At 44.6% G+C, this 26,906-nt stretch overlaps 2 protein-coding genes and 4 non-coding genes across 7 annotated transcripts in view; all 6 read right to left on the reverse strand.

Annotated features, from left to right (window-relative positions):
* LOC106606464 (transportin-2) overlaps positions 1–18,820 on the reverse strand; it is a 36,794-nt gene extending 17,974 nt beyond the window's left edge. Inside the window, exons 1-11 of one of the 2 annotated variants that reach the window (XM_045719916.2) lie at positions 18,531–18,820; positions 9,573–9,672; positions 8,575–8,650; positions 8,079–8,228; positions 4,296–4,402; positions 3,655–3,788; positions 3,190–3,271; positions 2,733–2,855; positions 2,498–2,616; positions 1,895–1,955; positions 968–1,139 (exon numbers count right to left, since the gene is read on the reverse strand). In XM_045719916.2, the coding sequence (XP_045575872.1) occupies positions 968–1,139; positions 1,895–1,955; positions 2,498–2,616; positions 2,733–2,855; positions 3,190–3,271; positions 3,655–3,788; positions 4,296–4,402; positions 8,079–8,228; positions 8,575–8,650; positions 9,573–9,672; positions 18,531–18,583 (1,177 nt within the window). In that variant the 5' untranslated portion in view covers positions 18,584–18,820. Of the gene's footprint in view, positions 1–967; positions 1,140–1,894; positions 1,956–2,497; positions 2,617–2,732; positions 2,856–3,189; positions 3,272–3,654; positions 3,789–4,295; positions 4,403–8,078; positions 8,229–8,574; positions 8,651–9,572; positions 9,673–11,514; positions 11,801–18,530 lie in introns of those variants that run through there. The other variant, XM_045719917.1, reaches the window with a different exon arrangement.
* Positions 2,097–2,167, reverse strand: LOC123743624 (small nucleolar RNA SNORD41). Its single transcript, XR_006770480.1, has one exon. It is a non-coding gene; the product is annotated as a small nucleolar RNA SNORD41 (small nucleolar RNA).
* Positions 3,881–3,951, reverse strand: LOC123743625 (small nucleolar RNA SNORD41). Its single transcript, XR_006770481.1, has one exon. It is a non-coding gene; the product is annotated as a small nucleolar RNA SNORD41 (small nucleolar RNA).
* Positions 4,750–4,820, reverse strand: LOC123743623 (small nucleolar RNA SNORD41). The gene has a single exon (XR_006770479.1). It is a non-coding gene; the product is annotated as a small nucleolar RNA SNORD41 (small nucleolar RNA).
* LOC123743622 (small nucleolar RNA SNORD41) lies at positions 9,166–9,236 on the reverse strand. The gene has a single exon (XR_006770478.1). It is a non-coding gene; the product is annotated as a small nucleolar RNA SNORD41 (small nucleolar RNA).
* LOC106568321 (interleukin-6 receptor subunit beta) overlaps positions 18,262–26,906 on the reverse strand; it is a 39,710-nt gene continuing 31,065 nt past the window's right edge. Inside the window, exons 8-15 of the mRNA XM_045719918.2 lie at positions 26,484–26,721; positions 25,191–25,385; positions 24,966–25,067; positions 24,710–24,844; positions 24,096–24,236; positions 23,647–23,707; positions 21,488–21,560; positions 18,262–21,066 (exon numbers count right to left, since the gene is read on the reverse strand). Of these exons, the coding sequence (XP_045575874.1) occupies positions 20,734–21,066; positions 21,488–21,560; positions 23,647–23,707; positions 24,096–24,236; positions 24,710–24,844; positions 24,966–25,067; positions 25,191–25,385; positions 26,484–26,721 (1,278 nt within the window). The 3' untranslated portion in view covers positions 18,262–20,733. The remainder of the gene's footprint in view (positions 21,067–21,487; positions 21,561–23,646; positions 23,708–24,095; positions 24,237–24,709; positions 24,845–24,965; positions 25,068–25,190; positions 25,386–26,483; positions 26,722–26,906) is intronic.

Genomic DNA, 26,906 nt, shown 5'->3' on the forward strand with positions numbered 1-26,906 from the left:
CCTTTAAGGTGGGCACGGAGACCAGTCCTACCAACATGCTGCTGTGGATCAGAAAACGATCTCAAATTAGCATCATGTATGTTCAGATGAGAACATGTCATCACTTCCACAGTAGCAGCTAAACGCAAAGTCGTTCTGCAGTCTCCGTACACACACACACACACACACACACACACACACACACACAGTCTACCAGCCACTTAATGAGTTCTAGGTTTCTCCACAAGTCAGATTGTCCTTCACCAGAATGTCATTGATGTTGGCGTCCAGCTGACGAGACTAGCAACAGCCCTGAAGCAATGACACAGCAATTTCCATAAAATTGTCTAAGAATTATCCACCTTGTAATCTAGTTACGACACCGGTAAAAAGCGATATCATTTCGGTCAAGGCTACGTGAACTAACACTCATATACAGAATAACACTTCCATGTTTTATTTCTATACAGACACCATTGTGATAACAGTGGTCTTCCACCGTTCTGGTGCATCTCTGCATGCCAATCGCTACTGATGCCAGTAATCACTACTCTGGCTGTGCTGTTCAGGGTTCACACTGTCCAATGAGCACCTCCAGCTCTACTGCTAATGAGACGCTGGGGAGCAGTGCACTAACAGTGGAGAGAGCAGCCAAACAGGGAAGTAACCGAATCGGTGCTGTCAGGATGGTGTGAGTACTTTTGATGACACATTGTCCCACAGGGATGACTATCAAATGTATATTACGCCGTTTAGCCAGCACACGCAGACCAGACTCGCGTAGAGCCTGCAGCAGACCAGACTCGCGTAGAGCCTGCAGCAGACCAGACTCGCGTAGAGCCTGCAGCAGACCAGACTCGCGTAGAGCCTGCAGCAGACAATCCTCCTGCTCCATTCATCTACAGTATCAGTCTGTTTTCTCTAACGCATCTCCACCCTGGCTGCGGGGGTTTCAGTTACAGTCGGCTTTAAGTCATGTCCGACTCACGTAGGTTCCAGTCAGATAATGTATCGTCATCATCGTCGTCGTCTTCGTCGACGTCCTCTCCCTCCTCGCCCTCTCCTCCCTCGTGCTGCAGGGTGACGGTGCGAGACTTGTGGAAGCGGGGCTTGATGTCCTGCTCACTGTCCGGCACAGCCTCGTCCTCCTCCACATCACCCTGGAGAGAGAGAGAGATGTATCATTGCTATGCGTTTTATTTTTCTGGTCCGAGGTCTGTGCTGTGAAACATGACAGTATGCATAAGAGATGACTACACAGCACAAACATATCTGGGACCAGGCTAATATTTAATAACTTGGGCCAAATGTGGTTTCAGTTCAGGAGGCTAAGACATTGTCACTCTAAAAAGCATGCTGAACCATGGACATATGGACACAGCTTAGTGCCAGAAACAGCCAGAAGGGTATTAATGCAGTCAAATTAGTAACTGTGTGGCTTCTATGACCGAGGACTATGAGTCAGAGTAAGGAGTGCCTGGCAGGGGAAATCCCCTGTGGGTTAGCCTGGGTGATGTGTTGTGGAACTGGGAATGTGTGGACAGTTGGCAGAGGGAAAAACCGTGCTACACCACTAACTGGCATTAACCAGACACAACATTTAGGTCAGAGAGTACGAATACGTCAAACATCAGTCGAGTCTCAAGCATAAAGCTGTCACCACACCAAGAGTACCAGTAAGAAGAGAGAGGAGGGAAGGTGGGAGGAAAGACTTCTGGGTCGTGTTCATTAAGCACACAACTGAACAAATGGTCCGAAACAGGGAGGTACTGTCTTAACTGGTCCTTTTCAAAGCGGTCCTTTTTACGTTTCCCCGTCGCAAATGTTTTCTAGTGTGCCCTAATGAACACAACCCCGGTGGGGGGAAATAGGTGTGGTGTCATCATTCACACCCAGAACAGAGAGACAGGCTCACCTTCAGCAGGATAATGTCTATCTCAGAGTACTTCATGCCGTTCACCAGGATAGGAATGAGCCTACAGGAGGAGACAGAAAAGACACCATTAGTCAAGCAGTCTCCCTACTGTTGGTCAATCAGCAACACTGCATTTCTTGGTTCCATATAATAATTGATTGAAGTTACACAGCGTCAGATGTGGCAAGTGGGCTGCAGCTGTCTGGATCAGACAGTATGAATACAACAAGCATCACTGACCATCACAGTTAATGTGTTATGCATCATATCCAGACAGCATGGGAAGGGCAGAGGGTAAACGTCAAAATGAGGTCTGTACTGCAGCTAGCCAACCCTTTTGAACTGTAATCAACATTCTGTTCCTCTGAACATTCTTCTCTTTACGTCACCCCTAATAGAACACAGTACAGTGTGTAAACAGAATGAAACACACCAGGAAGTATAGGACCTCTATGGGTATGTTACTCTTACATGCTGTACTATTGACTAACCTCTGTTGCCCTCTACACCTCTGACCTGACCGTCCCCACTCTCTCTACATCACGTACAACCAACACAGTCCAGGTGATGCTGTATGTTACAGGTATGTTTAGGATTACTCACTGCACCAGGTGTCCAGAGAGCACCTCCTTGCAGATGGGCTGCTCAGCCAGGGTGAGCCAGAACTCACAGGCCTCCAGAGAAACGTTCTCATCCGGGTCCTGTGTGCGCTGCAGCATGTACTGGTGGGGGAGAGATACAGACACAGCAGTGTCAGGGGTTGGGATTGGCTGATGGGGTATGACAGTGTCGGACGTGCTGACCGGTAAATAAGTAAATAAGGAAGTGGTGGTCTCACCTGTATGATGCTGTGCATGTGAGGGATTAGCCGGTCGATACGGACCTCCAGCAGCATGACCAGAGCCCGGCACACGTTCTTCCTCACCTCGGAGTCCTCGTCTGTAGCCAGCGCAAACAGGCTCTGAGAGAGACGGAGACACGAAGAGAGAGAGAGAGAGACCAAGAGTGGCCAGAGAAGAAAATGAGACAGAGGTCAGTGTTGAATCTACAGCTATCCTCAACACCGTTGATTACAGTACACACCATCGGCTGTAGATTCTGGATTAGACAGTATGAATACAACAAGCGTCAATGACCATCACTGTCAAGGTGTTCTGCAACATAGCCAGATGAGCAGATCAGTGTTCTTCAGCATCACCACCATAGAAGTAGAACTACTAGAATGGGAATAGCCCATCAGACCACGGTGATTATATTTCTATGGTCAACAGTGTTGTGTGTTGCCTGATGCTCACCTCGATGAAGGTGTCGATGTTGTCCATCAGGGCCTGGGCTCTGCCGATGATGAACTGGTTCACACAGGCGATGGCATGAGATCTATAGGCAGAGAGAATAGCACCATGAGAAACAGAGTTTTATAAAGGGAGCAAATTAATGTCTTTGAAAACAGTGGGATAGTAGGTGGAAAACGTTTTGAAAATGACTCAAAAGTTCCACGCAACTACCTGAGCTGGTCCAATAAGAACATCTGTAATCCGGTGCAAAACGTTTTGCTATGGTGTGCTATGCTCTACTGGACACAACAGTGAGAACAGAGGAACAACCAATGGCGTCTGGATGCAGCCTGTTCACAGATCTGTTTGTGCTGTCTTGCCAACACCTATAGTCACTGGCATAACAATGACCATAGGTGTTGGCAAGACAGCACAAAGTGATCTGGGACCAGGATAGTCTGGAGGTACAGGGGACCTGGGACTGACCTGATCTTAGGGCTGCAGTGCTTGAAGAACTGCAGGAACTTGGGGATCATGATGTTTAGCGGACGGTTGAGTGCATCGCTCTCCAACAGCTCCGACGAGTCCTCGCAGATCTTCTGCAGGGCGCCAAACGAGCCCTGATCAAGAGAACACACGCAGACAGACAGAGTCAAACTCAGAGCAACAGAGGGGAATGATGTAGGATATTTGGAGGCAATAGGCTACAGGTCTGGATCAGACAGTATGAATACAACAAGCATCACTGGCAATCACTGTCAAGGTGTTCTGCATCATTTCCAGATGGCATGGGATGTGGAGAGAACGCTATTGAAACATTTAGCAGAGAGAGTAAAATACTTCTTAGGAGGTAAAGAGGGTTGCGGAGAGGTAGAGAGCGGGGCAGGAGAGGTAGAGAGCGGGGCAGGAGAGGTGAAGGAGAAGGGATATGAAGATGGAAGGAAGAAAAAAGGGACAGGGGAGGTAAGGGGAAAGAGAGGGTGACAGGGAATGAGGAAAAAATAGAAAAGCAAGGGAGGACGGAAAAATGAGAAAGAAAAATGAAGGGTGACAGATGGAAAAGAAAGGAGGAAGAGAAAGGGGGAGAGGCTAGAAAAAGATGAGTGTGGTAGGTAGGTAGCTCTGACCTCGCAGGTGTTGTAGTCCTCAGAGTTGAGCAGGTTACACAGCTGGGGCAGCAGCTCTGGCCAGGTCTGCAGCTCCCCTTTAGAAGTGATCGTGGTGATCAGGATACCTGCGAGAGAGGGATGAAGAGAGAGGTTAGGAACCAACAATCATAGGGTGGTCTGGTCTTAATACTCTCTGGGAGGGGACACTGCCGTTGTCACTGGGCACCATCATTTTGCATTGCCCAGTGACTAGGGTGGGCGGAGTTTACACATTTTAGACCATTCCATTGGTCCTTACGTGAAATCTCCACCCATCCAGGGCACCAGGTGAAGCAAAACGATTGAGCCCACTGATCTGGAAGAGGTGGACAGGTGAACGTAAACCCTCCTGAAGGCTTCCACCTATGCTGTCTTGTCAGACCAGATGTAGGGAAACAGGGATGTACAAGAGAGTTAAGGAATCAAGAGACCTCTGGATCAGACAGTATGAATACTAACACCATCATTAACAGTCAGGAGTTATAAAGAATGCATCATATCCAGAGGGCAGGATAGGGGGGTGAGAGAAATTTATTTTTGGGGAGATGAGGTGAAGATACAGTTGAAGTCAGAAGTTTACATACACCTTAGCCAAATACATTTAAACTCAGTTTCACAATTCCTGACATTTAATCCTAGTAAGAATTCCCTGTCTTAGGTCAGTTAGGATCACCACTTTATTTTAAGAAAGTGAAATGACAGAATAATAGTAGACAATTATTTATTTCAGCTTTTATTTTTTTCATCACATTCCCAGTGGGTCAGAACTTTACATACACTCAATTAGTATTTGGTAGCATTGCCTTTAAATTGTTTAACTTGGGTCAAACTTTTTGGGTAGCCTTCCACAAGCTTCCCACAATAAGTTGGGTGAATTTTGGCCCTTTCCTCCTGACAGAGCTGGTGTAACTCATTCAGGCTTGTAGGCCTCCTTGCGCGCACACGCTTTTTTAGTTCTGCCCACAACTTTTCTATGGGATTGAGGTCAGGGCTTTGTGATGGCCACTCCAATACCTTGACTTTGTTGTCCTTAAGCCATTTTGCCACAACTTTGGAAGTATGCTTGGGGTTATTGTCCATTTGGAAGACCCATTTGCGACCAAGCTTTAACCTGTTGGGGTGTAGGGGGCAGTATTTTCACGGCCGGATGAAAAAACGTACCCAAATTAAACTGGTTACTACTCTTGCCCAGAAACTAGAATATGCATATTATTAGTAGATTTGGATTGAAAACACTCTGAAGTTTCTAAAACTGTTTGAATGGTGTCTGTGAGTAGGCAAAAACCAGAGAAAAATCCAACCAGGAAGTGGAAAGTCTGAGAATTGTAGTTCTTTTGATTCTCTATCGAAACTACAGTTTCTGTGGGGTCACAGAAGGCTTCCATTGGCTGTCAACAGCCTTCAGAAAGTTCTTTCAGCATTCTCCTGTCACTGGACAGATAATAGGAGCTCAGTCAATCAGTGGACTGCCTGTGGACAAAGGGATTGGATATGCTCGATCCCGCGAGTGCGCCGTTCCTTCTTTTTCTTCTTGAATGAATATGCTATTGTCCGGTTGGAATATTATCGCAATTTTACATGAAAAATAACAAAGATTGATTTTAAACAGCGTTTGACATGCTTCTAAGTACGGTAATGGAACATTTTGACTTTGTCTCTGGTACCGCGCTCGCGCGTTATGCCTTTGGCTAAGTGATCTGTACGCACAAACAAAACGGGGGTATTTGGACATAAATATGGATTATTTCGAACAAAAACAACATTTCTTGTTGAAGTAGCAGTCCTGGGAGTGCATTCTGACGAAGATTAGCAAAGGTAAGAGCATATTTTATAATACTAATTCTGAGTTTAGGTGACCCCGAACTTGGCGGGTGTCTGTATAGCTTGCTGTGATGGCGAGCTATGTACTCAGAATATAGAAAAATGTGCTTTCTCCGTAAAGCTATTTTAAAATCTGACACAGCGGTTGCATCCAGGAGTAGTCTATCTATAATTCTTTAAATAATTGTTATATATTTCGTCAACGTTTATGATGAGTATTTTTGTAAATTGATGTGCACATTCACCGGAAGTTTTGGTGGGAATACATTTTCTGAACATCACGCGCCAATGTAAAATGCTGTTTTTGGATATAAATATGAACTTTATCGAACAAAACATGCATGTATTGTGTAACATAATGTCCTAGGAGTGTCATCTGATGAAGATCGTCAAAGGTTAGTGCTTCATTTAGCTGTGTTTTGGGTTTTATTGACACATGTCCTTGCTTGGAAAATGGCTGTGTGATTATTTTTGTCTATGTATACTCCTAACATAATCTAATGTTTTGCTTTCGCTGTAAAGCCTTTTTGAAATCGGACAATGTGGTTACATCAAGGAGAAGTGTATCTTTAAAATGGTGTAAAAATAGTTGTATGTTTGAGAAAAATGAATTATGACATTTTGTTGTTTTGAATTTGCCGCCCTGATATTTCACTGGCTGTGTCCCACGTAGCCCATAGAAGTTAACTTCCTGACTGATGTCTTGAGATGTTGCCTGTATATATCCACAATTTTCCATCCTCATGATGCCATCTATTTAGTGAAGTGCACCAGTCCCTTCTGCAGCAAAGCACCCCCACAACATGATGCTGCCACCCTCGTGCTTCACGGTTGGGATGGTGTTCTTCGGCTTGCAAGCCTCCCCCTTTTTCCTCCAAACATAACCATGGTCATTATGGCCAAACATTTCTATTTTTGTTTCATCAGACCAGAGGACATTTCTCCAAAAAGTATGATCTTTGTCCCCATGTGCAGTTGCTAACCGTAGTCAGGTTTTATTATGGCGGTTTTGGAGCAGTGGCTTCTGCCTTGCTGAGTGGCCTTTCAGGTTGTCGATATAGATACTTTTGTGCCTGTTTCCTCCAGCATCTTCACAAGGTCCTTTGCTATTGTTCTGGGATTGATTTGCACTTTTCGCACCAAAGTACATTCATCTCAAGGATACAGAACGCGTCTCCTTCCTGAGTGGTATGACAGCTGCGTGGTCCCATGGTGTTTATACTTGCGTACTATTGTTTGTACAGATGAACGTGGTACCTTCAGGCATTTGGAAATTGTTCCCAAGGATGAACCAGTCTTGTATACAATTTTTTTTTTCTGGGGTCTTGGCTGATTTCTTTTGATTTTCCCATGATGTCAAGCAAAGAGGCACTGAGTTGGAAGGTAGGCCTTGAAATACATCCACAGGTACGCCTCCAATTTACTCAAATTATGTCAATTAGCCTATCAGAAGCTTCTAAAGCCATGACATCATTTTCTGGAATTTTCCAAGCTGTTTAAAGGCACAGTCAACTTAGTGTATTTAAACTTCTGACCCACTGGAATTGTGATACAGTGAATTATAAGTGAAATAATCTGTAAACAATTGTTGGAAAAAGGACTTGTGTCATGCACAAAGTAGATGTCCTAACCGACTTGCCAAAACTATAGTTTGTTAACAAGAAATTTGTGGAGTGGTTGAAAAACGAGTTTTAATGACTCCAACCTAAGTGTATGTAAACTTCCGACTTCAACTGTAGCTACTAAAAAGGGAGGGACAGTGAGAAAAATGAACCACATTAAAGCAACAGAAGGACAGCAGTTGCCTGAGACAATGAGACAGATTTAACGCGTGTCACGACCCCACCCCCAGACCCAACTCACCCACCCACCTACCTACGCACCCAGACCTAACCCACCCACCTACGCACCCAGAGCTCTCACACACACACACTGACTCACCGATGGTGGCGCGGATGAGGGGCGACGGGTCGCCTATGTTGTTGAGGCATTCCTGCTTGATGAAGTCAGCCACGGCCGGAGGGAAGTTCTGGTAGTGGGCCTTCACATTGTTCTTCAGGATCAGACCACTCAGAGAACGAGTGGGTTCATCTGGAGAGGGAGAGCAGGAGAGGATGAGGTGCGGGGAGGAAAGGATGAGGTCGGGGGGGGGGAGAAGTAAGGAATGATGAGGTCATGGGGTAGAGGAAGAAAATAAGAATGTCAGAGATGCAGACGAAGACCACAGCAACGTGCATTCCAAATGACACGTAGCAGCCTAGAGAACCACTAATAACAAGGCTAGCAGATAATGACGGCATGCTGACCAAAGAATGGATACAGACAAAGAAACCCAAAACTACTTTTTGAGCTAAGAAGTAATACGTGTGCCCTAATGTACACGACTCAGGCTACCAGATGCTCAACTAGAACATATAAACTCAGACAGGGCTCTCACCTTCAGTTTTCAGTCTTGTGAGCACAAAGATTAGATAGTTGTTGAAGTCAGGGAACTGGTTGAGCTGTTCAAGTTTCTGACAGCGCAGTTAAGGGAAATATGACATCACAGACAACTCACACGATGCTCAACTCAAACAAATAACTAGGAGTACACTTTCACTGCAGCACTAATCTACGGGTGACATTTAGACAGGGGAAAAATACCACTTGTTGAAATACTAAGTGAGGCACTTATTTCATAAGTTAGGAATGCGACAGAGTTTGGAATGCAACGGAACTGCGATTTCGTCACATACCGGCTAAGTTTAATTCTAAAGCTGCAGAAATGGTTTCTGCACCTTTGTATAGGTTGTACCATATGGACAGTTTTGAAATAACTGCTGTTATAAGTAGCGTTACCCATGGTTCCTAATGAGGACAAGGGTTTAAGTAAGTAATAAGTTGGCTAGTGGGAGTTATGGATTGGAGGGTTAAGATTATATGCTATCCTAACAAAGGCTAAATCTATAGGACCAGACAGAGTAGAGAAGTCTGACTGTAGGATACCTCTAGATCAGACAGAGTAGAGAGGTATGACTGTAGGAGACCTCTGGATCAGACAGTATGAATACTAACACCATCATTAACAGTCAGGAGTTACATAGAATGCATCATATCCAGAGGGCAGGACAGTCAGTGTGACTGTCTTATAACAGTATCTCCACTTTAACATTGTCAATACAGGCCCCATAGACAGATCAATGCAAACTGAACTAGATGCAATAACCATAGAATAATATGCCATTTCGCAAGCTCTTTTATCCTAAGCGACTTACAGTAATGTGTGCATATATTTTACGTATGGGTAATCCCAGGAATCTAACCAACTATACTGGTGTTGCAAGCACAATGCTCTACCAACTGAGGACCACAGAAGAGCACACAGAAGTACCACTGCCATACAGGGCCCCATTCCACTAACCCCACCCTCCGGTCAGTGTCTGTACATGAGGATACTTGTTGCACGGCTCGCTGTGTGGCCGTGTTGGGGGACTGGGAGTCCTTGAGGAGCTGGAGGACCTGCTGGAGTCCCTGTTCGTCCGGCTGCCACTCCATCCTGCACGGGGACCACACACACAAAGTTACAGATATAGAAATGATGTCCCTGTTACTGATAAAAGATAATACAACAAGGAAAAGGAGTGATATAGAGAGTTCTACTAGAAGAGTCAGTCTGCAGGGACCGAGAGAGTATAGGACTATGACTGTATGAGAGACCTCTGGATCAGACAGCATGAATACCAACACCATCATTAAGTTACGCATTTTAAGTGTGCATCATATCCTATGGGTCAAGTGGTCTCAGAATTCTACAGTTAACTTAGTGTAATTAGCAATGCCAAAATGAGACAGGGTTGCATCATACATTTACTGCACCCTATTACTTACTGGTGCATTACTTTTGACCATGGCCCGTAGTGCACAATGGGGAATAAGGTGCAATTAGGGAAGTAACCATGGGCTGACTGACCTTTCTATAGTTTAAATAATTTACGAGGGTTTATAAACAGATGCTTCTTGTGTTGTGGCACAGATTGGCACTGGGATATATGACAAAACAAATCAATACTTATATGTAGACCTAAGAAACAGGCTACAAAATCTACATGCTCTTGCAGCCAGATTCCCAAATTGAACATTGAGGGATTCTATGATTAAAATATCGACTGCCAGACTAAACACCATGTGCTCATTAATGATGTGGAATTCAGTGGCATTATGCGACTGAAGGTGAGACATGCACATGGCCTGAGCAGGGCAAGCAAAAAAGCGCCATTTGCACTCGTTGCCCGGAGCATGAGCTTGCTTCTAACCGGAAACGGGTCTATAAGGCTGTGTAAACAGAGCACCAAATTTGTGGGAGCTTGAAGCTGGAGTTGAAATTGGTAATCGGATTGTGGCAAATAAAACGAGGCGATGCTCTGCTTTAGACAAGGAGTAAAATATCTCCGTGACCCAGCTTAACCGCCCTAATCCTGCCCCACCCCCCACGACACCCGGTTCCCTTCTGCCAGTGTGCTGCAATATAGTTAGTGATCCTTGGACTTAGAACGACTTTAAACAATTGCCGCCTTACAACTTTCTTTGGTCACAACACAAGTAACGTTAACCAGCGGATATTTAAACACCACAAACTATCTTGATAGTGGGAAGTTTAACTAACCGGACAACTATCTGACTAAAGTTGGCTCTATGGTTATATTACTTACGACATTCTAACTATAACTAGTCACGAAAACCCCGAAAGTACTGGCCATTCGGTAGCTTTTCGGATCAACGCAACTGAATTTAACGCTTCTCACCACGGCAGTCCCCGGCTTCAGCCACACACATGCAGTAAAAAAAAAGGCCAAATATGCGGCCTCGCCACTAACAAGCAATACAAAGATAGCTTTATAGCGTAAGTTAACTAACCCAAGGCAGTCGATATATTATTCGATTTAACATGTGAGAAAATTAACACCGACTGAGAAGTACTTGCTCGTAAGTTTAGCTAGTTACTCTACTGCTAAACATGGCTACAAACGTTAGCCAAGCTAACGAACTAATAACATATCTTTCCAAATTTGGCCAGTGGGCTACTTTGTTAATATCCAACTTTACAATAATCCCTAGCTAAATCCCATAGAGTATCGACAAACGGTAAATTCGTTGATGTTGCGTTTACTTGCTAGTGTGGCCCAATACATTCATGTGCTCTCGCTAGCTAATAAGCTAACGTTAGCTAGCTCACTAGCCGAAATTGTCAGTTTGTTAGCTAGCTAATGCTAACTAAGCTATTTCGATTCCCAACGCTTAACGTTACCTGCTTGCTAATGTGACCAATTATTCAGATATCAACCATATTTCGTCTTAATTTATTTAATATACCAATATAAACACATTACATGCTACGTACAATATTGATTTGTAGACTGAAGTTTGTCGACGGGGAAGCTTCTTTCTCGTGCTCGTCCTCTCTTGTACTACAGGTTTGAAACGAACACGCCGATTCTGTAGGACCCACTGACCCTTTCCGGTTTCCGTTCACTTTCTTCTTCTTCGGTGGGGATTAACGGCGGTTGGCATCCAATATAATGTTGCATTACCGCCACCAACTGAACCGAAGAATAAAATCATTATACTTTGTGATATAACAAATACTACACTCATAAAAAGAAACACCCCCGTTCCACTAATTTAACCTGATCTAATCCTACACCAGGCCAACAGCCTGGGAGGACAGGACACTACCATTCAACACACCCTGTAACTCTTCTGCAGTAAAATGTTGTAATCCCAAGTACTTCTCGGTAACTGCCACAGCAACGCTTATTTCTGTGACTTTACGTTCCATACCTATGGTACAGTTAATAACCATAGCAATGAACGCTAAAAAGCCAACCTTACTGAAGCACATTTCATTCGTATGCCTATCACTCTGTACTGGCAAAATTCTACTACTAACTGGGAGCCTCTTCGTATCCCTCACCCCTGACCCATCTTCCTCTACTTTCTTCACTGCCTCAGCATACAACACTTTCTCCACAACTCTGACCATGGCAATCTCAACCTGCCTCTCTCGCACCAGACACTTCTGATCTCCAGCAACATGGGCAGTTTACACACACCACTTCTTTCACTGATATTACACAATCCTTTGACTCAAGCCCTCCTGTATGTACACTTCTCACGCCTAGGAATCTTCCTCCTACACACTGCTGCAACATGACCATACACATGGCACTTGAAACACCGTAGTGGGTTCGGCCCAAATGCTCATACTGGATAACTGATATATCCTACCATTAATTTGTCGGGTAAAGTCTCAACATCAGATAATCAAATCAAATTTTATTGGTCACATACACATGGTTAGTAGATGTTATTGCGAGTGTAGTGAAATGCTTGTGCTTCTAGTTCCGACAGTGCAGCAATATCTAACAAGTAATCTAACAATTCCACAACAACCACCGAATACACACAAATCTAAGAAAAGGGATGGAATAAGAATATGTACATATAAATATATGGATGAGCTACAAAAGAAAAACCAGCTACATCGGACTACAAAAGGAAAACCAGCCACATCGCCGACACCGACATCCTGCTTCTGGACAAGCTAAACACCTTCTTCGCCCGCTTTGAGGATAACACAGTTCCACCGACACGGCCTGTTACCAAGGAATGTGGAGCTTTCCTTCTCCGTGGCCGCCGTGAGTAAAACATTTAAACGTGTTAACCATCGCAAGGCTGCCGGCCCAGACGGCATCCCTAGCCACATCCTCAGAACATGCGCAGACCAGCTGGCTGGTGTGTTCAAGGGCATATTCAATCTCTCCCTATCCCAGTCTGCTGTCCCTACATGTTTCAAGATGGCCACCTTTGTTCCTGTACCCAAGAAAGCAAAGATAACTGAACTGCTCCGTGGCTCGACGACTCATTGCGAGCTCACAGAACAGGGTTCCGGGCAGCCGAGCGGAAATGGAGGAAAACTAGCCTCCCTGCGGACCTGGCATCTTTTCACTCCCTCCTCTCCACATTTTCTTCCTCTGTTTCTGCTGCTAAAGCCACTTTCTACCACTCTAAATTCCAAGCATCTGCCTCTAACCCTAGGAAGTTCTTTGCCACCTTCTCCTCCCTCCTGAATCCTCCTCCCTCCTGAATCCTCCTCCCCCTCCCCCCCCTCCTCCCTGCGGATGACTTTGTCAACCATTTTGAAAAGAAGGTTGACGACATCCGATCCTCGTTTGTTAAGTCAAACGACACTGCTGGTCCTGCTCACATTGCCCTACCCTATGCTTTGACCTCTTTCTCCCCTCTCTCTCCAGATGAAATCTTGCGACTTGTGACGGCCGCCCAACAACCTGCCCGCTTGACCCTATCCCCTCCTCTCTTCTCCAGACCATTTCCGGAGACCTTCTCCCTTACCTCACCTCGCTCATCAACTCATCCTTGACCGCTGGCTACGTCCCTTCCGTCTTCAAGAGAGCGAGAGTTGCACCCCTTCTCAAAAATCCTACACTCGATCCCTCTGATGTCAACAACTACAAACCAGTATCCCTTCTTTCTTTTCTCTCCAAAACTTTTGAGCGTGCTGTCCTTGGCCAGCTCTCTTGCTTTCTCTCTCAGAATGACCTTCTTGATCCAAATCATTCAGGTTTCAAGACTGGTCATTCAACTGAGACTGCTCTTCTCTGTGTCACGGAGGCTCTCCACACTGCTAAAGCTAACTCTCTCTCCTCTGCTCTCATCTTTCTAGACCTATCTGCTGCCTTTGATACTGTGAACCATCAAATCCTCCTCTCCACCCTCTCCGAAGTGGGGAATCTCCAGCGCGGCTCAATCTTGGATTGCGTCCTACCTGACAGGTCGCTCCTACCAGGTGGCGTGGCGAGAATCCATCTCCGCACCACATGCTCTCACCACTGGTGTCCCCCAGGGCTCAGTTCTAGGCCCTCTCCTATTCTCGCTATACACCAAGTCACTTGGCTCTGTCATATCCTCACATGGTCTCTCCTATCATTGCTACGCAGACGACACACAATTCATCTTCTCCTTTCCCCCTTCTGATAACCAGGTGGCGAATCGCATCTCTGCATGTCTGGCAGACATATCAGTGTGGATGACGGATCACCACCTCAAGCTGAACCTCGGCAAGACGGAGCTGCTCTTCCTCCCGGGGAAGGACTGCCCATTCCATGATCTCACCATCACGGTTGACAACTCCATTGTGTCCTCCTCCCAGAGTGCTAAGAGCCTTGGCGTGACCCTGGACAACACCCTGTCGTTCTCCGCTAACATCAAGGCGGTGACCCGATCCTGTAGGTTCATGCTCTACAACATTCGCAGAGTACGACTTGCCTCACACAGGAAGCGGCGCAGGTCCTAATCCAGGCACTTGTCATCTCCCGTCTGGATTACTGCAACTCGCTGTTGGCGGGGCTCCCTGCCTGTGCCATTAAACCCCTACAACTCATCCAGAACGCCGCAGCCCGTCTGGTGTTCAACCTTCCCAAGTTCTCTCACGTCACCCCGCTTCTCCGCACACTCCACTGGCTTCCAGTTGAAGCTCGCATCTGCTACAAGACCATGGTGCTTGCCTACGGAGCTGTGAGGGGAACGACACCTCCGTACCTTCAGGCTCTGATCAGTCCCTACACCCAAAGAAGGGCACTGCGTTCATCCACCTCTGGCCTGCTCGCCTCCCTACCTCTGCGGAAGCACAGTTCCCGCTCAGCCCAGTCAAAACTGTTCGCTGCTCTGGCACCCCAATGGTGGAACAAGCTCCCTCACGACGCCAGGACAGCGGAGTCAATCACCACCTTCCGGAGACACCTGAAACCCCACCTCTTTAAGGAATACCTGGGATAGGATTAAGTAATCCTTCTAACCCTCCCCCCCTACCCTCCTCCCCAAAAAAGATATAAATGTACTATTGTAAAGTGGTTGTTCCACTGGATATCATAAGGTGAATGCACCAATTTGTAAGTCGCTCTGGATAAGAGCGTCTGCTAAATGACGTAAATGTAAAAATATAAAATGAACTAAATTACTTTCGCCGAGTAGCACACATCTTTGTCATCATGAAGTGCTTTGAGAGACTAGTCAAGGATCATATCACCTCTACCTTACCTGCCACCCTAGACCCATTTCAATTTGCTTACAATAGATCCACAGACGATGCAATCGTCATCTCTCTGCACACTGCCCTATCCCATTTGGACAAGAGGAATACTTATGTAAGAATGCTGTTCATTGACTATAACTCAGCATTCAACATTATAGAACCCTCTAAGCTCATCATTAAGCTCAGGAGGTTGAAGAAATTTGTCTTGGCACCTAAAACCCTCACAAACTTTTACAGATGCACAATTGAGAGTATCCTGTCGGGCTGTATCACCGCCTGGTACGGCAACTGTACCTCCCGAAACCACAAGGCTCTCCAGATGGTGGTGTGGTCTGCCCAACGCATTACCGGGGGCAAACTACCCGCCCTTCAGGACACCTACAGCACCCGATGTCACAGGAAGGCCAAAAAGATCATCAAGGACATCAAGCACCCGAGCCACTGCCTGTTCACCCCGCTATTATCCAGAAGGCAAGGTCAGTACAGGTGCATCAAAGCTGGGACCGAGAGACTGAAAAACAGCTTCTATCTCAAGGCCATTAGACTGTTAAACAGCCATCACAAGCACATTAGAGGCTGCTGCCTATAGACATAGACTAGAAATCACTGGCCACTTTAAGAAATGGAACACTAGTCACTTTGATAATGTTTACATATCTTGCATTATGCATCTCATATGTACAGTTGAAGTTGGAAGTTTACATACACTTAGATTGGAGTCATTAAAACTCGTTTTTCAACAACTCCACAAATTTCTTGTTAACAAACTATAGTTTTGGCAAGTCGGTTAGGACATCTACTTTGTGCACGACACAAGTCATTTTTCCAACAATTGTTTACAGATTATTTCACTTATAATTAATTCACTGTTTCACAATTCCAGTGGGTCAGAAGTTTACATACACTAAGTTGACTGTGCCTTTAAACAGCTTGGAAAATTCCAGAAAGCTCAGAAGCTTCTGATAGGCTAATTGACATAATTTGAGTCAATTGGAGGTGTACCTGTGGATACATTTCAAGACCTACCTTCAAACTCAGTGCCTCTTCGCTTGACATCATAGCAAAATCCAAAGAAATCAGCCAAGACCTCCACAAGTCTGGTTCATCCTTGGGTGCAATTCCCAAACGTCTGAAGATACCACGTTCATCTGTACAAACAATAGTACGCAAGTATAAACTCCATGGGACCACGCAGCTGTCATACCGCTCAGGAAGGAGACGCGTTCTGTCTCCTAGAGATGAACGTACTTTGGTGTGAAAAGTGCAAATCAATCCCAGAACAACAGCAAAGGGTGTATTGGGTATATGTTGTGAAATTGTTAGATTTTACTGCACTGTCGGAGCTAGAAGCAGAAGCATTTCGCTACACCCGCAATAACATCTGCTAAACACGTATGTGACCAATAAAATGTGATTTGATTTGACATCAAAACTCAAAAGAACAGACAGTGACTCTTCTGTTTCACCACGATAGCCACCAGGTCTGTGTCGCTCCAGACGGCAGGTGTCAGACACCAGGAATCTTTCACTTCAGCTGACCCATCTTCACCCCCACACTCCTTTCTATGGCGCCCTGTTCTTGAAAACAAAGCAAGTAAGGAGGGAGATGTAATATCTCTTGCCCCCATCTGCGTGGTCCGGAGTGCCCACTCCCTTTTTTAAATTAATGTAAAAAATGTTGTAACCTTTTATTTAACTAGGCAAGTCAGTGAAGAACAAAACAATCATCACAAGACCACTTCGGGTTACCTTCATCGATTCAACAGCACCAAACTCCTTTCCCACCAGTGGTATAAAGTACTTAAGTAAAAATACTTTAAAGTACTACTTAAGTAGGTTGTGGGGTATCAGTACTTTACTATTAACATTTTCTAAAATGTAGTTTTATTTCAATACATTCCTAAAGAAAATAATGTACTTTTTACTCGATACATTTTCCCTGACACCCAAAATTACATTTTGAATGCTTAGCAGGACAGGAAAAGTGTGCAATTCACACACTTATCAAGAGAACATCCCTGGTCATCCCTACTGCCTCTGATCTGGCAGACTCACTAAACACATATGCTTTGTTTGTAAATGGTGTTGGAGTGTGCCTCAGTCTATCTCTAAATAAAACAATCCAGAAAATGGTGCCGTCTTGTTTGCTTAATATAAGGAATTAAAATTACTTTTACTTTGATATTTAAGTATATTTAAAACCAAATACTTTTACTCAAGTAGTATTTTACTGGGTGACTTTCACATTTACTTGAGTCATTTTCTATTAAGGTATCTTCACTTTTACTCAAGTATGACAACTGGACACTTTTCCACCTCTGTTTCCCACCCATCCTGAAACCACATATGGGTCCGGTAAAAAACAGGTCCACTTTCTCCAAAAACGTCAGACTTACTGGATCAAATTCATCCTTATCCTGAACATCGGTGCAAGGCTCAGGCTCCAATATCGTCTCCATTCACTTTCCATAGACCTTTGTCGAAGTAAGGGAACTTCAAGTTGACCGTGGTGAGAGGCCAGTTTCATTTTTTTTAAAGGCCTCTCAAAAGGGACATAGTTATTATTTAGCTAAATATAAAAATATGTTTAATAAAACTAACAGCAATTAACTTTCAATAACAATTTTTTATAAAAAAGTTAAACTATGCTATTCTGAAATAGCATTTCATCTGACCTAATGAGCAGACATGATTGACAGTTGTAGTTCAAACTGAACAATGTAGACATTGTGTTGTCGTGTCTTTGGCATCATTAAATTGAAGACTGTTATTTTATCTAATCAATTCTCTGTAATTATTATTACGTGATTAACTAATCATATAAATGTAATTAATTAGGAAGTCGGGGCACCAAGGAAAATCTTCAGATTACAAAGTTATAATTTTTCTACTATAACTTTTCAGATATTTTCAATATCTGATCGATTAGTTTTCTAATTAATAAATTATTCTTTACCTCACGTCTCATTCCAAACGTCGTAAATTGTTGGTTATGTGCACGAACCCAGCCTTCACTATGAATCATCCATACATCAATTGTCTTAATCATTTATTTACTAACTAACTAAATAATCACAGAAATGCATAACAAACAAACAGTAGATACGGTTACAAGGAAGTGATAGGGGATGTGCCCTAGTGGGCTAAACCGATATGACGCTTGGTAGACAAAGGGACTGAGAAGGGCGTGAAAGACAAGATACACTACACAGTTGATAATTATAACAATTGAAATGCTAATCCTTTGCACATGAACGCTCACTCATTCGGGAATAATTGCAATCAATATATATATTTACACTCACTGTGTCGTCATGATCTCTGTTGGAATCGTCCGTCTTTCTGTTGGAAAGTTCATCTGAACTTCTCTTTGCGTCCCTGGAGTCTTTCGTGGTTAGAATGGACACTTCAGAGTCCCATTCAGAAATGTTCTTATAGAATAGATGTTTCGGTGGTTGTCAGTCTTCGCATTCAATCGACATAATTTCTAGCTGCAGAATAGTAATTAGTATCGAAGATTTGCTCTTATTCTGTCGATATCGATAGTCTGAGTTTAACCATTTCCACCAGTGTAGCCAATGCTCCATGTGGTTTGGTTAGGAATTCAACAACCGAGGAATGCATGGTCTCTACTCAAACCTTAGCCCTCTCGGTAATCGAGGTGCGCATGGTCCCTACTCAAACTTTAGCCCTCTCGGTAATCGAGGTGCGCATGGTCTCTACTCAAACCTTAGCCCTCTCGGTAATCGAGGTGCGCATGGTCTCTACTCAAAACTTAGCCCTCTCGGTAATCGAGGTGCGCATGGTCTCTACTCAAACCTTAGCCCTCTCGGTAATCGAGGTGCGCATGGTCTCTACTCAAAACTTAGCCCTCTCGGTAATCGAGGTGCGCATGGTCTCTACTCAATCCTTAGCCCTCTCGGTAATCGAGGTGCGCATGGTCTCTACTCAAAACTTAGCCCTCTCGGTAATCGAGGTGCGCATGGTCTCTACTCAAACCTTAGCCCTCTCCGTAATCGAGGTGCGCATGGTCTCTACTCAAACCTTAGCCCTCTCGGTAATCGAGGTGCGCATGGTCTCTACTCAAACCTTAGCCCTCTCGGTAATCGAGGTGCGCATGGCCTCTACTCAAACCTTAGCCCTCTCGGTAATCGAGGTGCGCTTGGTCTCTACTCAAACCTTAGCCCTCTCGGTAATCGAGGTGCGCATGGTCTCTACTCAAACCTTAGCCCTCTCGGTAATCGAGGTGCGCATGGTCTCTACTCAAACCTTAGCCCTCTCGGTAATCGAGGTGCGCATGGTCTCTACTCAAACCTTAGCCCTCTCGGTAATCGAGGTGCGCATGGTCTCTACTCAAACCTTAGCCCTCTCGGTAATCGAGGTGCGCATGGTCTCTACTCAAACCTTAGCCCTCTCGGTAATCGAGGTACGCATGGTCTCTACTCAAACCTTAGCCCTCTCGGTAATCGAGGTGCGCATGGTCTCTACTCAAAACTTAGCCCTCTCGGTAATCGAGGTGCACATGGTCTCTACTCAAACTTTAGCCCTCTCGGTAATCGAGGTGCGCATGGTCTCTACTCAAACCTTAGCCCTCTCGGTAATCGAGGTACGCATGGTCTGCAGTGGGCTTCTCCAGCTGGGGTTTATATTCGGAACAGCAGAAAAGGGCTGTCCCATGACGCCAGATCAATGTCTGTGCTCATGTGGCGGGCCAATGACAGTTACATTTGAAAGGGAATTGGATTCTCTTTCATTAAACAGTTTAAAATCACATTACATAATTTCACGAATAGTTTAATCTTTACTCATTCATTTTATACAATATTTAGATGCAAGCCTCAAACAGAGTTATGGTAATGTGGCTGTATTGTCTCTCATGATGTCACAAACATTAAACAAAATGGACCGGTCGTAGCGGAATTCTCCCCAGACCGTTTACACATTCTCCAAAACATGGATATTGTTCAGTTCTCAAGTTCTGTGAAGTAGAAGAAGTTCCTTTGTTCTACTGTGAAACCTCTCTCTATACTGCATGGCGGGGGGGAAGAGAGTCTCCTCCAGGAATTTATGACCTGAGATAACAGAGCCTGGGTGTAGGGGGAAGAGAGAGGTGGTGCTTGCTATATCCAAAGAGGGCCACGTCATGACAGTATACACTGTAGGCAACATGGTTTTTCACACAGGCATACATTTGCTGTAAAAAAAAGTTTACTGTTCCCAAACAACATTCCTTGTAGTTGGAGCATGGAAAACAAATGGTCGACTACATCCCTTTTCCTTTCCTTGAAAACAAGACGAGTGGCGTATTTCAACTTGTGTCGTGTTGTTTTTAGGGCAACCCTTTCCCATGAATCAGTGATCTGCATCAAGATCAACAAGCACAATATCCCACAATTGAGGTGTTTGGCCCTTGGGGTTCCGACTGAACAATGGCTGTCTTGTCGTTGCTATGAGGAGATCATACACACACCAAAAGAGTCGATCGGTAGCACCAGACAGACAGTAGGGTCATACACCCACAGGCATGAAATGCTTCTCATAGTCCGAAACAAACGGATCGTCCTCCAACAAGCTCCCGGACTCTCCCCCGTCCCTCTCCTCCTCGTCAGTATCAATAATTCTACTGTAACCCTTGTCAGCATCCTCCTCCTTTTCCACCTCTTCGTCAGTCCTTATGTGGGTGCGCTCCTCTCCCACCACCCCCTCTGTCTGTCCATTAGGGCTGGACCTATTTCTAGGACAGGCATTGGCATCCCAGAAAGGGTTTTCCACCACCTCCAGCTCAGAGATCTTTGGGTTAGACTCCAGAGGAGAGAAGATCGCCGTCGAGGAGCTGTTAAACTGGAGCAACGACAGGCAGGGAGTCAGACATTCATTTAGTCCTCTATGGTTGTATGTTATGCCTCTGACTGGTGATAATATAACTCAAGGGAATGGTATATTACTATCCCAATACAGCCCCTGCTACTGTATGTGGTATAATCAACATTTAGGTTCATGTAGTACGCACATTCTTTATTTTACAACAGGTTCTTAATGGAACATTACAAATAAGATACCATCCATATCTATAGGTAGTGTGTTCCATTGCCCTAAATGGCTGGAGGAAGAAAAACCAGGCAGGAAGACATGATGAACTCCGGGCCTCTGCCTGGGGCTCTGTCCACAACTAACTAGAATACTATAGACTAACTAATATCACACTCACTGATAGTAGATCAGTAATTCACAGCCACATAGTGATAGTCTGCTCTGCTCTCACCTGCAACTTCATCTGTTGGAGCAGTTTGCTGTTGCTGGGGTCAGGCACTTTCGCACAAGTCTTCATTTGTATACTACAGAAAATACACAACAGTATCATTCACATACTGCACACCAAAAGAGTTGTGTTCCTTCAATTGACATGTCCATTTGTATATCACCCTAAAAGTGGTAGAAATGTATTATCCATTATACAGTGGGGGAAAAAACTATTTAGTCAGCCACCAATTGTGCAAGTTCTCCCACTTAAAAAGATGAGAGAGGCCTGTAATTTTCATCATAGGTACACGTCAACTATGACAGACAAAATGAGAAACAAAAATCCAGAAAATCACATTGTAGGATTTTTAATGAATTTATTTGCAAATTATGGTGGAAAATAAGTATTTGGTCAATAACAAAAGTTTATCTCAATACTTTGTTATATACCCTTTGTTGGCAATGACACAGGTCAAACGTTTTCTGTAAGTCTTCACAAGGTTTTCACACACTGTTGCTGGTATTTTGGCCCATTCCTCCATGCAGATCTCCTCTAGAGCAGTGATGTTTTGGGGCTGTCGCTGGGCAACACGGACTTTCAACTCCCTCCAAAGATTTTCTATGGAGTTGAGATCTGGAGACTGGCTAGGCCACTCCAGGACCTTAAAATGCTTCTTACGAAGCCACTCCTTCGTTGCCCGGGCAGTGTGTTTGGGATCATTGTCATGCTGAAAGACCCAGCCACGTTTCATCTTCAATGCCCTTGCTGATGGAAGGAGGTTTTCACTCAAAATCTCACAATACATGGCCCCATTCATTCTTTCCTTTACACGGATCAGTCGTCCTGGTCCCTTTGCAGAAAAACAGCCCCAAAGCATGATGTTTCCACCCCCATGCTTCATAGTAGGTATGGTGTTTTTTGGATGCAACTCAGCATTCTTTGTCCTCCAAACACGACGAGTTGAGTTTTTACCAAAAAGTTATATTTTGGTTTCATCTGACCATATGACATTCTCCCAATCCTCTTCTGGATCATCCAAATGCTCTCTAGCAAACTTCAGATGGGCCTGGACATGTACTGGCTTAAGCAGGGGGACACGTCTGGCACTGCAGGATTTGAGTCCTTGGCGGCGTAGTGTGTTACTGATGGTAGGCTTTGTTACTTTGGTCCCAGCTCTTTGCAGGTCATTCACTAGGTCCCCCCGTGTGGTTCTGGGATTTTTGCTCACCGTTCTTGTGATCATTTTGACCCCACGGGGTGAGATCTTGCGTGGAGCCCCAGATCGAGGGAGATTAACAGTGGTCTTGTATGTCTTCCATTTCCTAATAATTGCTCCCACAGTTGATTTCTTCAAACCAAGCTGCTTACCTATTGCAGATTCAGTCTTCCCAGCCTGGTGCAGGTCTACAATTTTGTTTCTGGTGTCCTTTGACAGCTCTTTGGTCTTGGCCATAGTGGAGTTTGGAGTGTGACTGTTTGAGGTTGTGGACAGGTGTCTTTTATACTGATAACAAGTTCAAACAGGTGCCATTAATACAGGTAACGAGTGGAGGACAGAAGAGCACCTTAAAGAAGAAGTTACAGGTCTGTGAGAGCCAGAAATCTTGCTTGTTTGTAGGTGACCAAATACTTATTTTCCACCATAATTTGCAAATAAATTCATTAAAAATCCTACAATGTGATTTTCTGGATTTTTGTTTCTCATTTTGTCTGTCATGGTTGACGTGTACCTATGATGAAAATTACAGGCCTCTCTCATCTTTTTAAGTGGGAGAACTTGCACAATTGGTGGCTGACTAAATACTTTTTTCCCCCACTGTATGTTTTAGTTGAAAGGGGTATAACATATTGTTTGTTTTATGTTTTTGATCAAGACCATTGTTATGAATGGAGGGCACAATTGAAAGCCCAACTCAACTGCCCGTTCTCATTTCCACTTCCTCAAGTGTTTCCCCTTTTGTAAACCTATTTCGGGCATGGGTGAACTTTCAGAGAGATAGAGGAAGGAGACATGAGAGAGCACCACACCCTGTATGTGTTCAGTCGGCATGAAACGTTGCAAAGCCTTTTAAAACATTTTGTGTTAGTGTGCCCTAATGAACATGGCCCTGGTTCAAGACAATGAGAAAATAATCAGAATCAGGCTATTTGGGTTGAAGTATGGGAATCCAGTCTCTCACATTATGATGATCAATAGCAACATCCCTGCTATTATTCCTGGCACCAGATATTTGAGGTAACCTGTGACAACAAGGGGAGAGAGATGGGGGAGGTCAGAAGGCAAAATGACCAATTAGACCGCAATCCATGTTCATAATCACATACTGTAGCACAAAGGTCTATTTCATACAAGGCATGCATTCAATATTACACTGTTATTACTTTCTAAGGAACTTCAGGACCCTTTCTGTTTAAAAGGTGATGTTATATACAGTATTATACACAACCTATAATAATATATCTAGTTTGTTTAATAATATATAATAATTAGTGTTATACATGACCTCAGTGTCACCAGTTAGGTACATAAGCACTTAAAACATCTCATCACGGTTGTTAGAGAACCTATAACAGCTATATGCTTCTTGTCATCATTATCAAATTACTACATAGCAGAGTGGTAGAATACCATGGCTGTTCTCAGTAGAGAAGATGATGGTTTCACTGGGTCCCAGTCCAGCCTTAGTCTCAGCCCTGATCCAAACCTGGTGGTGACCCGATGTAAGTCCTAACAGATGGAAGCTGTTCTGGTCCCCACTCACGTTGTACACTGCAGATGAAGGAAAGGTTGAATGATTGGGAGCAAGGCCACTGATGTGTGGGTACCAGAGTGTGCAGCACGGTAGCCATTCTTATTTACAATGACGGCCTACCCTGGCCAAACCCGGACGACGCTGGGCCAATTGTGCGCCACCCTATTGGACTCCCAATCACGGCCAGATGTGATACAGCCTGAAATCGAACCAAGGACTGTATTGACACCTCTTGCACTGAGATGCAGTGTCTTAGACCACTGCGCCACTCGGGAGCCAATAATGACAATAGGAGTTGGCAAGACAGAACAAACAGATCTGGGAACAGGCAAAAATGTTTAATACTATTTAAGCTACTACAATGTAATGCTATATTTTATGGTAATGTACACAATGGGCAGTGGAGACTGCACTTTTATTATAACAATATAACATTGTAGCAACAAAAGATTTATCCCAGATGGTCCTCCACTGTCTTTGTGATGTTTACCTGTAAATTTGTTTAATACCAGCTGATAGCGCAGTATGAGCCCCGTACTCTGGGTCAGGGAGCCGTGTTGCCAGGACAAAGTCACATGTGTGTCAGAGATGTGCTGGGCCTTGAACTCAGTCACTTTGGGTGGGACTGAGGAGTGATTGAGAGAGAAGGAGATGGAGGTGAAATGGATAGAGGAATAGTCAAAAGCAGCAGAAAAATAAACTATAAATAAAAACTAAAAACATTTTACATGCTTTAATATACTTACGTCCATGAAGAGAATACGAGATTGCAGACGCAAGCAGGCAGCTACTGTTGATGAACACTGCAAACAATGACACATTGTAGGCAGTGTAGTTCACAAAATCACCTGTAGGTGGAGACAGAGACAAAGGCGATGCTGTCATCTTGAAACCAATTTGAAACATTACAAAATACCAATAAATATGTTCAGAGAGAAATGGTATTATAGATCAGTTTAAGCCACACAAACCTCTTAAAATGATTGATGTATGATTTTGGTGCACTTTTATCCAATCAAAGCCCTGTGTCGGAGGAAGTCCCACCTGCTTGTACTGCACCACATACTCATGCATGTTTTCAATGGGCTGGGGTGGCAGAGACCAGGATACATTGAGGCTCAATATATCCTGGTTCACAGTGAAGGATAGCTCTGGCACCTGTAGACCTAAGCGAAAGAGAAAATGTGTGAATCTGTGAAGACAGAAACATACAAACCTACACTCTATTATCACACTCACACACACCTTTCAAATCAAATCACATGCGCCGAATACAACAGGTGTAGACCTTACAGTGAAATGCTTACTTACAAGCCCTAACCAACAATGCAGTTTAAAAAAAATAACAATAAGAAATAAAAGTAACAAATAATTAAAGAGCAGCAGTAAAATAACAATAGCGAGGCTATATACAGGGAGTACCAGTGCAGAGTCAATGTGCGGGGGCACTGGTTAGTCAAGGTAATTGAGGTAATATGTACATATAGGTAGTTATTAAAGTGACTATGCATAGATAATAACAGAGAGGAGCAGCAGAAAAGAGAGGGGGGGTAATGCGAAAAGTCTGGGTAGCCATTTGATTAGATGTTCAGGAGTCTTATGGCTTGAAGCTGTTTAGAAGCCTCTTGGACTTGGTGCTCCGGTACCACTTGCCGTGTGGTAGCAGAGAAAACAGTCTATGACTAGGGTGGCTGTGGTCTTTGACCATTTTTAGGGCCTTCCTCTGACACCGCCTGGTATAGAGGTCCTGGATGGCAGGCAGCTTAGCCCCAGTGATATGCTGGGCCGTACGCACTACCCTCTATAGTGCCTTGCGGTCGGAGGCCGAGCAGTTGCCATACCAGGCAGTGATGCAACCAGTCAGGATGCTCTCGATGGGGCAGTTGTAGAACCTTTTGAGGATCTGAGGACCATTTCCAAATCTTTTCAGTCTCCTGGGGAATAGGTTTTTGTCATTCCCTCTCCACGACTGTCTTGGTGTGCTTGGACCATGTGAGTTTGTTGGTGATGTGGACACCAAGGAACTTGAAGCTCTCAACCTGCTCCACTACAGCCCCGTCGATGAGAATGGGGGCATGCTCGGTCCTCTTTTTCCTGTAGTCCACAATCATCTCATTTGTCTTGATCACGTTGAAAGAAAGGTTGTTGTCCTGGCACCACACGGCCAGGTCTCTAACCTCCTCCTCATAGGCTGTCTCGTTGTTGTCGGTGATCAGGCCTACCACTGTTGTGTCATCGGGAAACTTAATGATGGTTTCCCTTACCTGATGTGGGTAGAGCTAGGGGAGCAGGTTTGGTGGCACCCTGGGAATTGTAGACGGACACATCCACCCCTGATACACCCCGCAGAGAGGGTGTAAAGCGGCATCTCTTCTCTTGACAGACACAAAGGCCACCAGGCTCTGACATGGACACGTTCACAACCGCCACTGTCCCGTTACTGTGTGATAATGTCACCACGTACCCCAGCACCTTCCCCTGAGCCAACCAGCTGGGCATCTCCTGTGGATAGATACCAGACAGGGGTATTAGTTATAGCAGGCTATAGGGAAGGGGGTGTTTTGGGGAGGCAGGTAGCCTAGCGGTTGAGAGCATTGGGCCAGTAACCAAAATGTTGCTGGTTTGAATCCCTGAGACGACTAAGTGAAAAATCTGTTGATGTGCCCTTGAGCAAGGCACTTAACTCT

Source organism: Salmo salar, chromosome 06, assembly GCF_965601325.2.
Source record: "Salmo salar chromosome 06, fSalSal1, whole genome shotgun sequence".
NCBI classification, from domain to species: domain Eukaryota; kingdom Metazoa; phylum Chordata; class Actinopteri; order Salmoniformes; family Salmonidae; genus Salmo; species Salmo salar.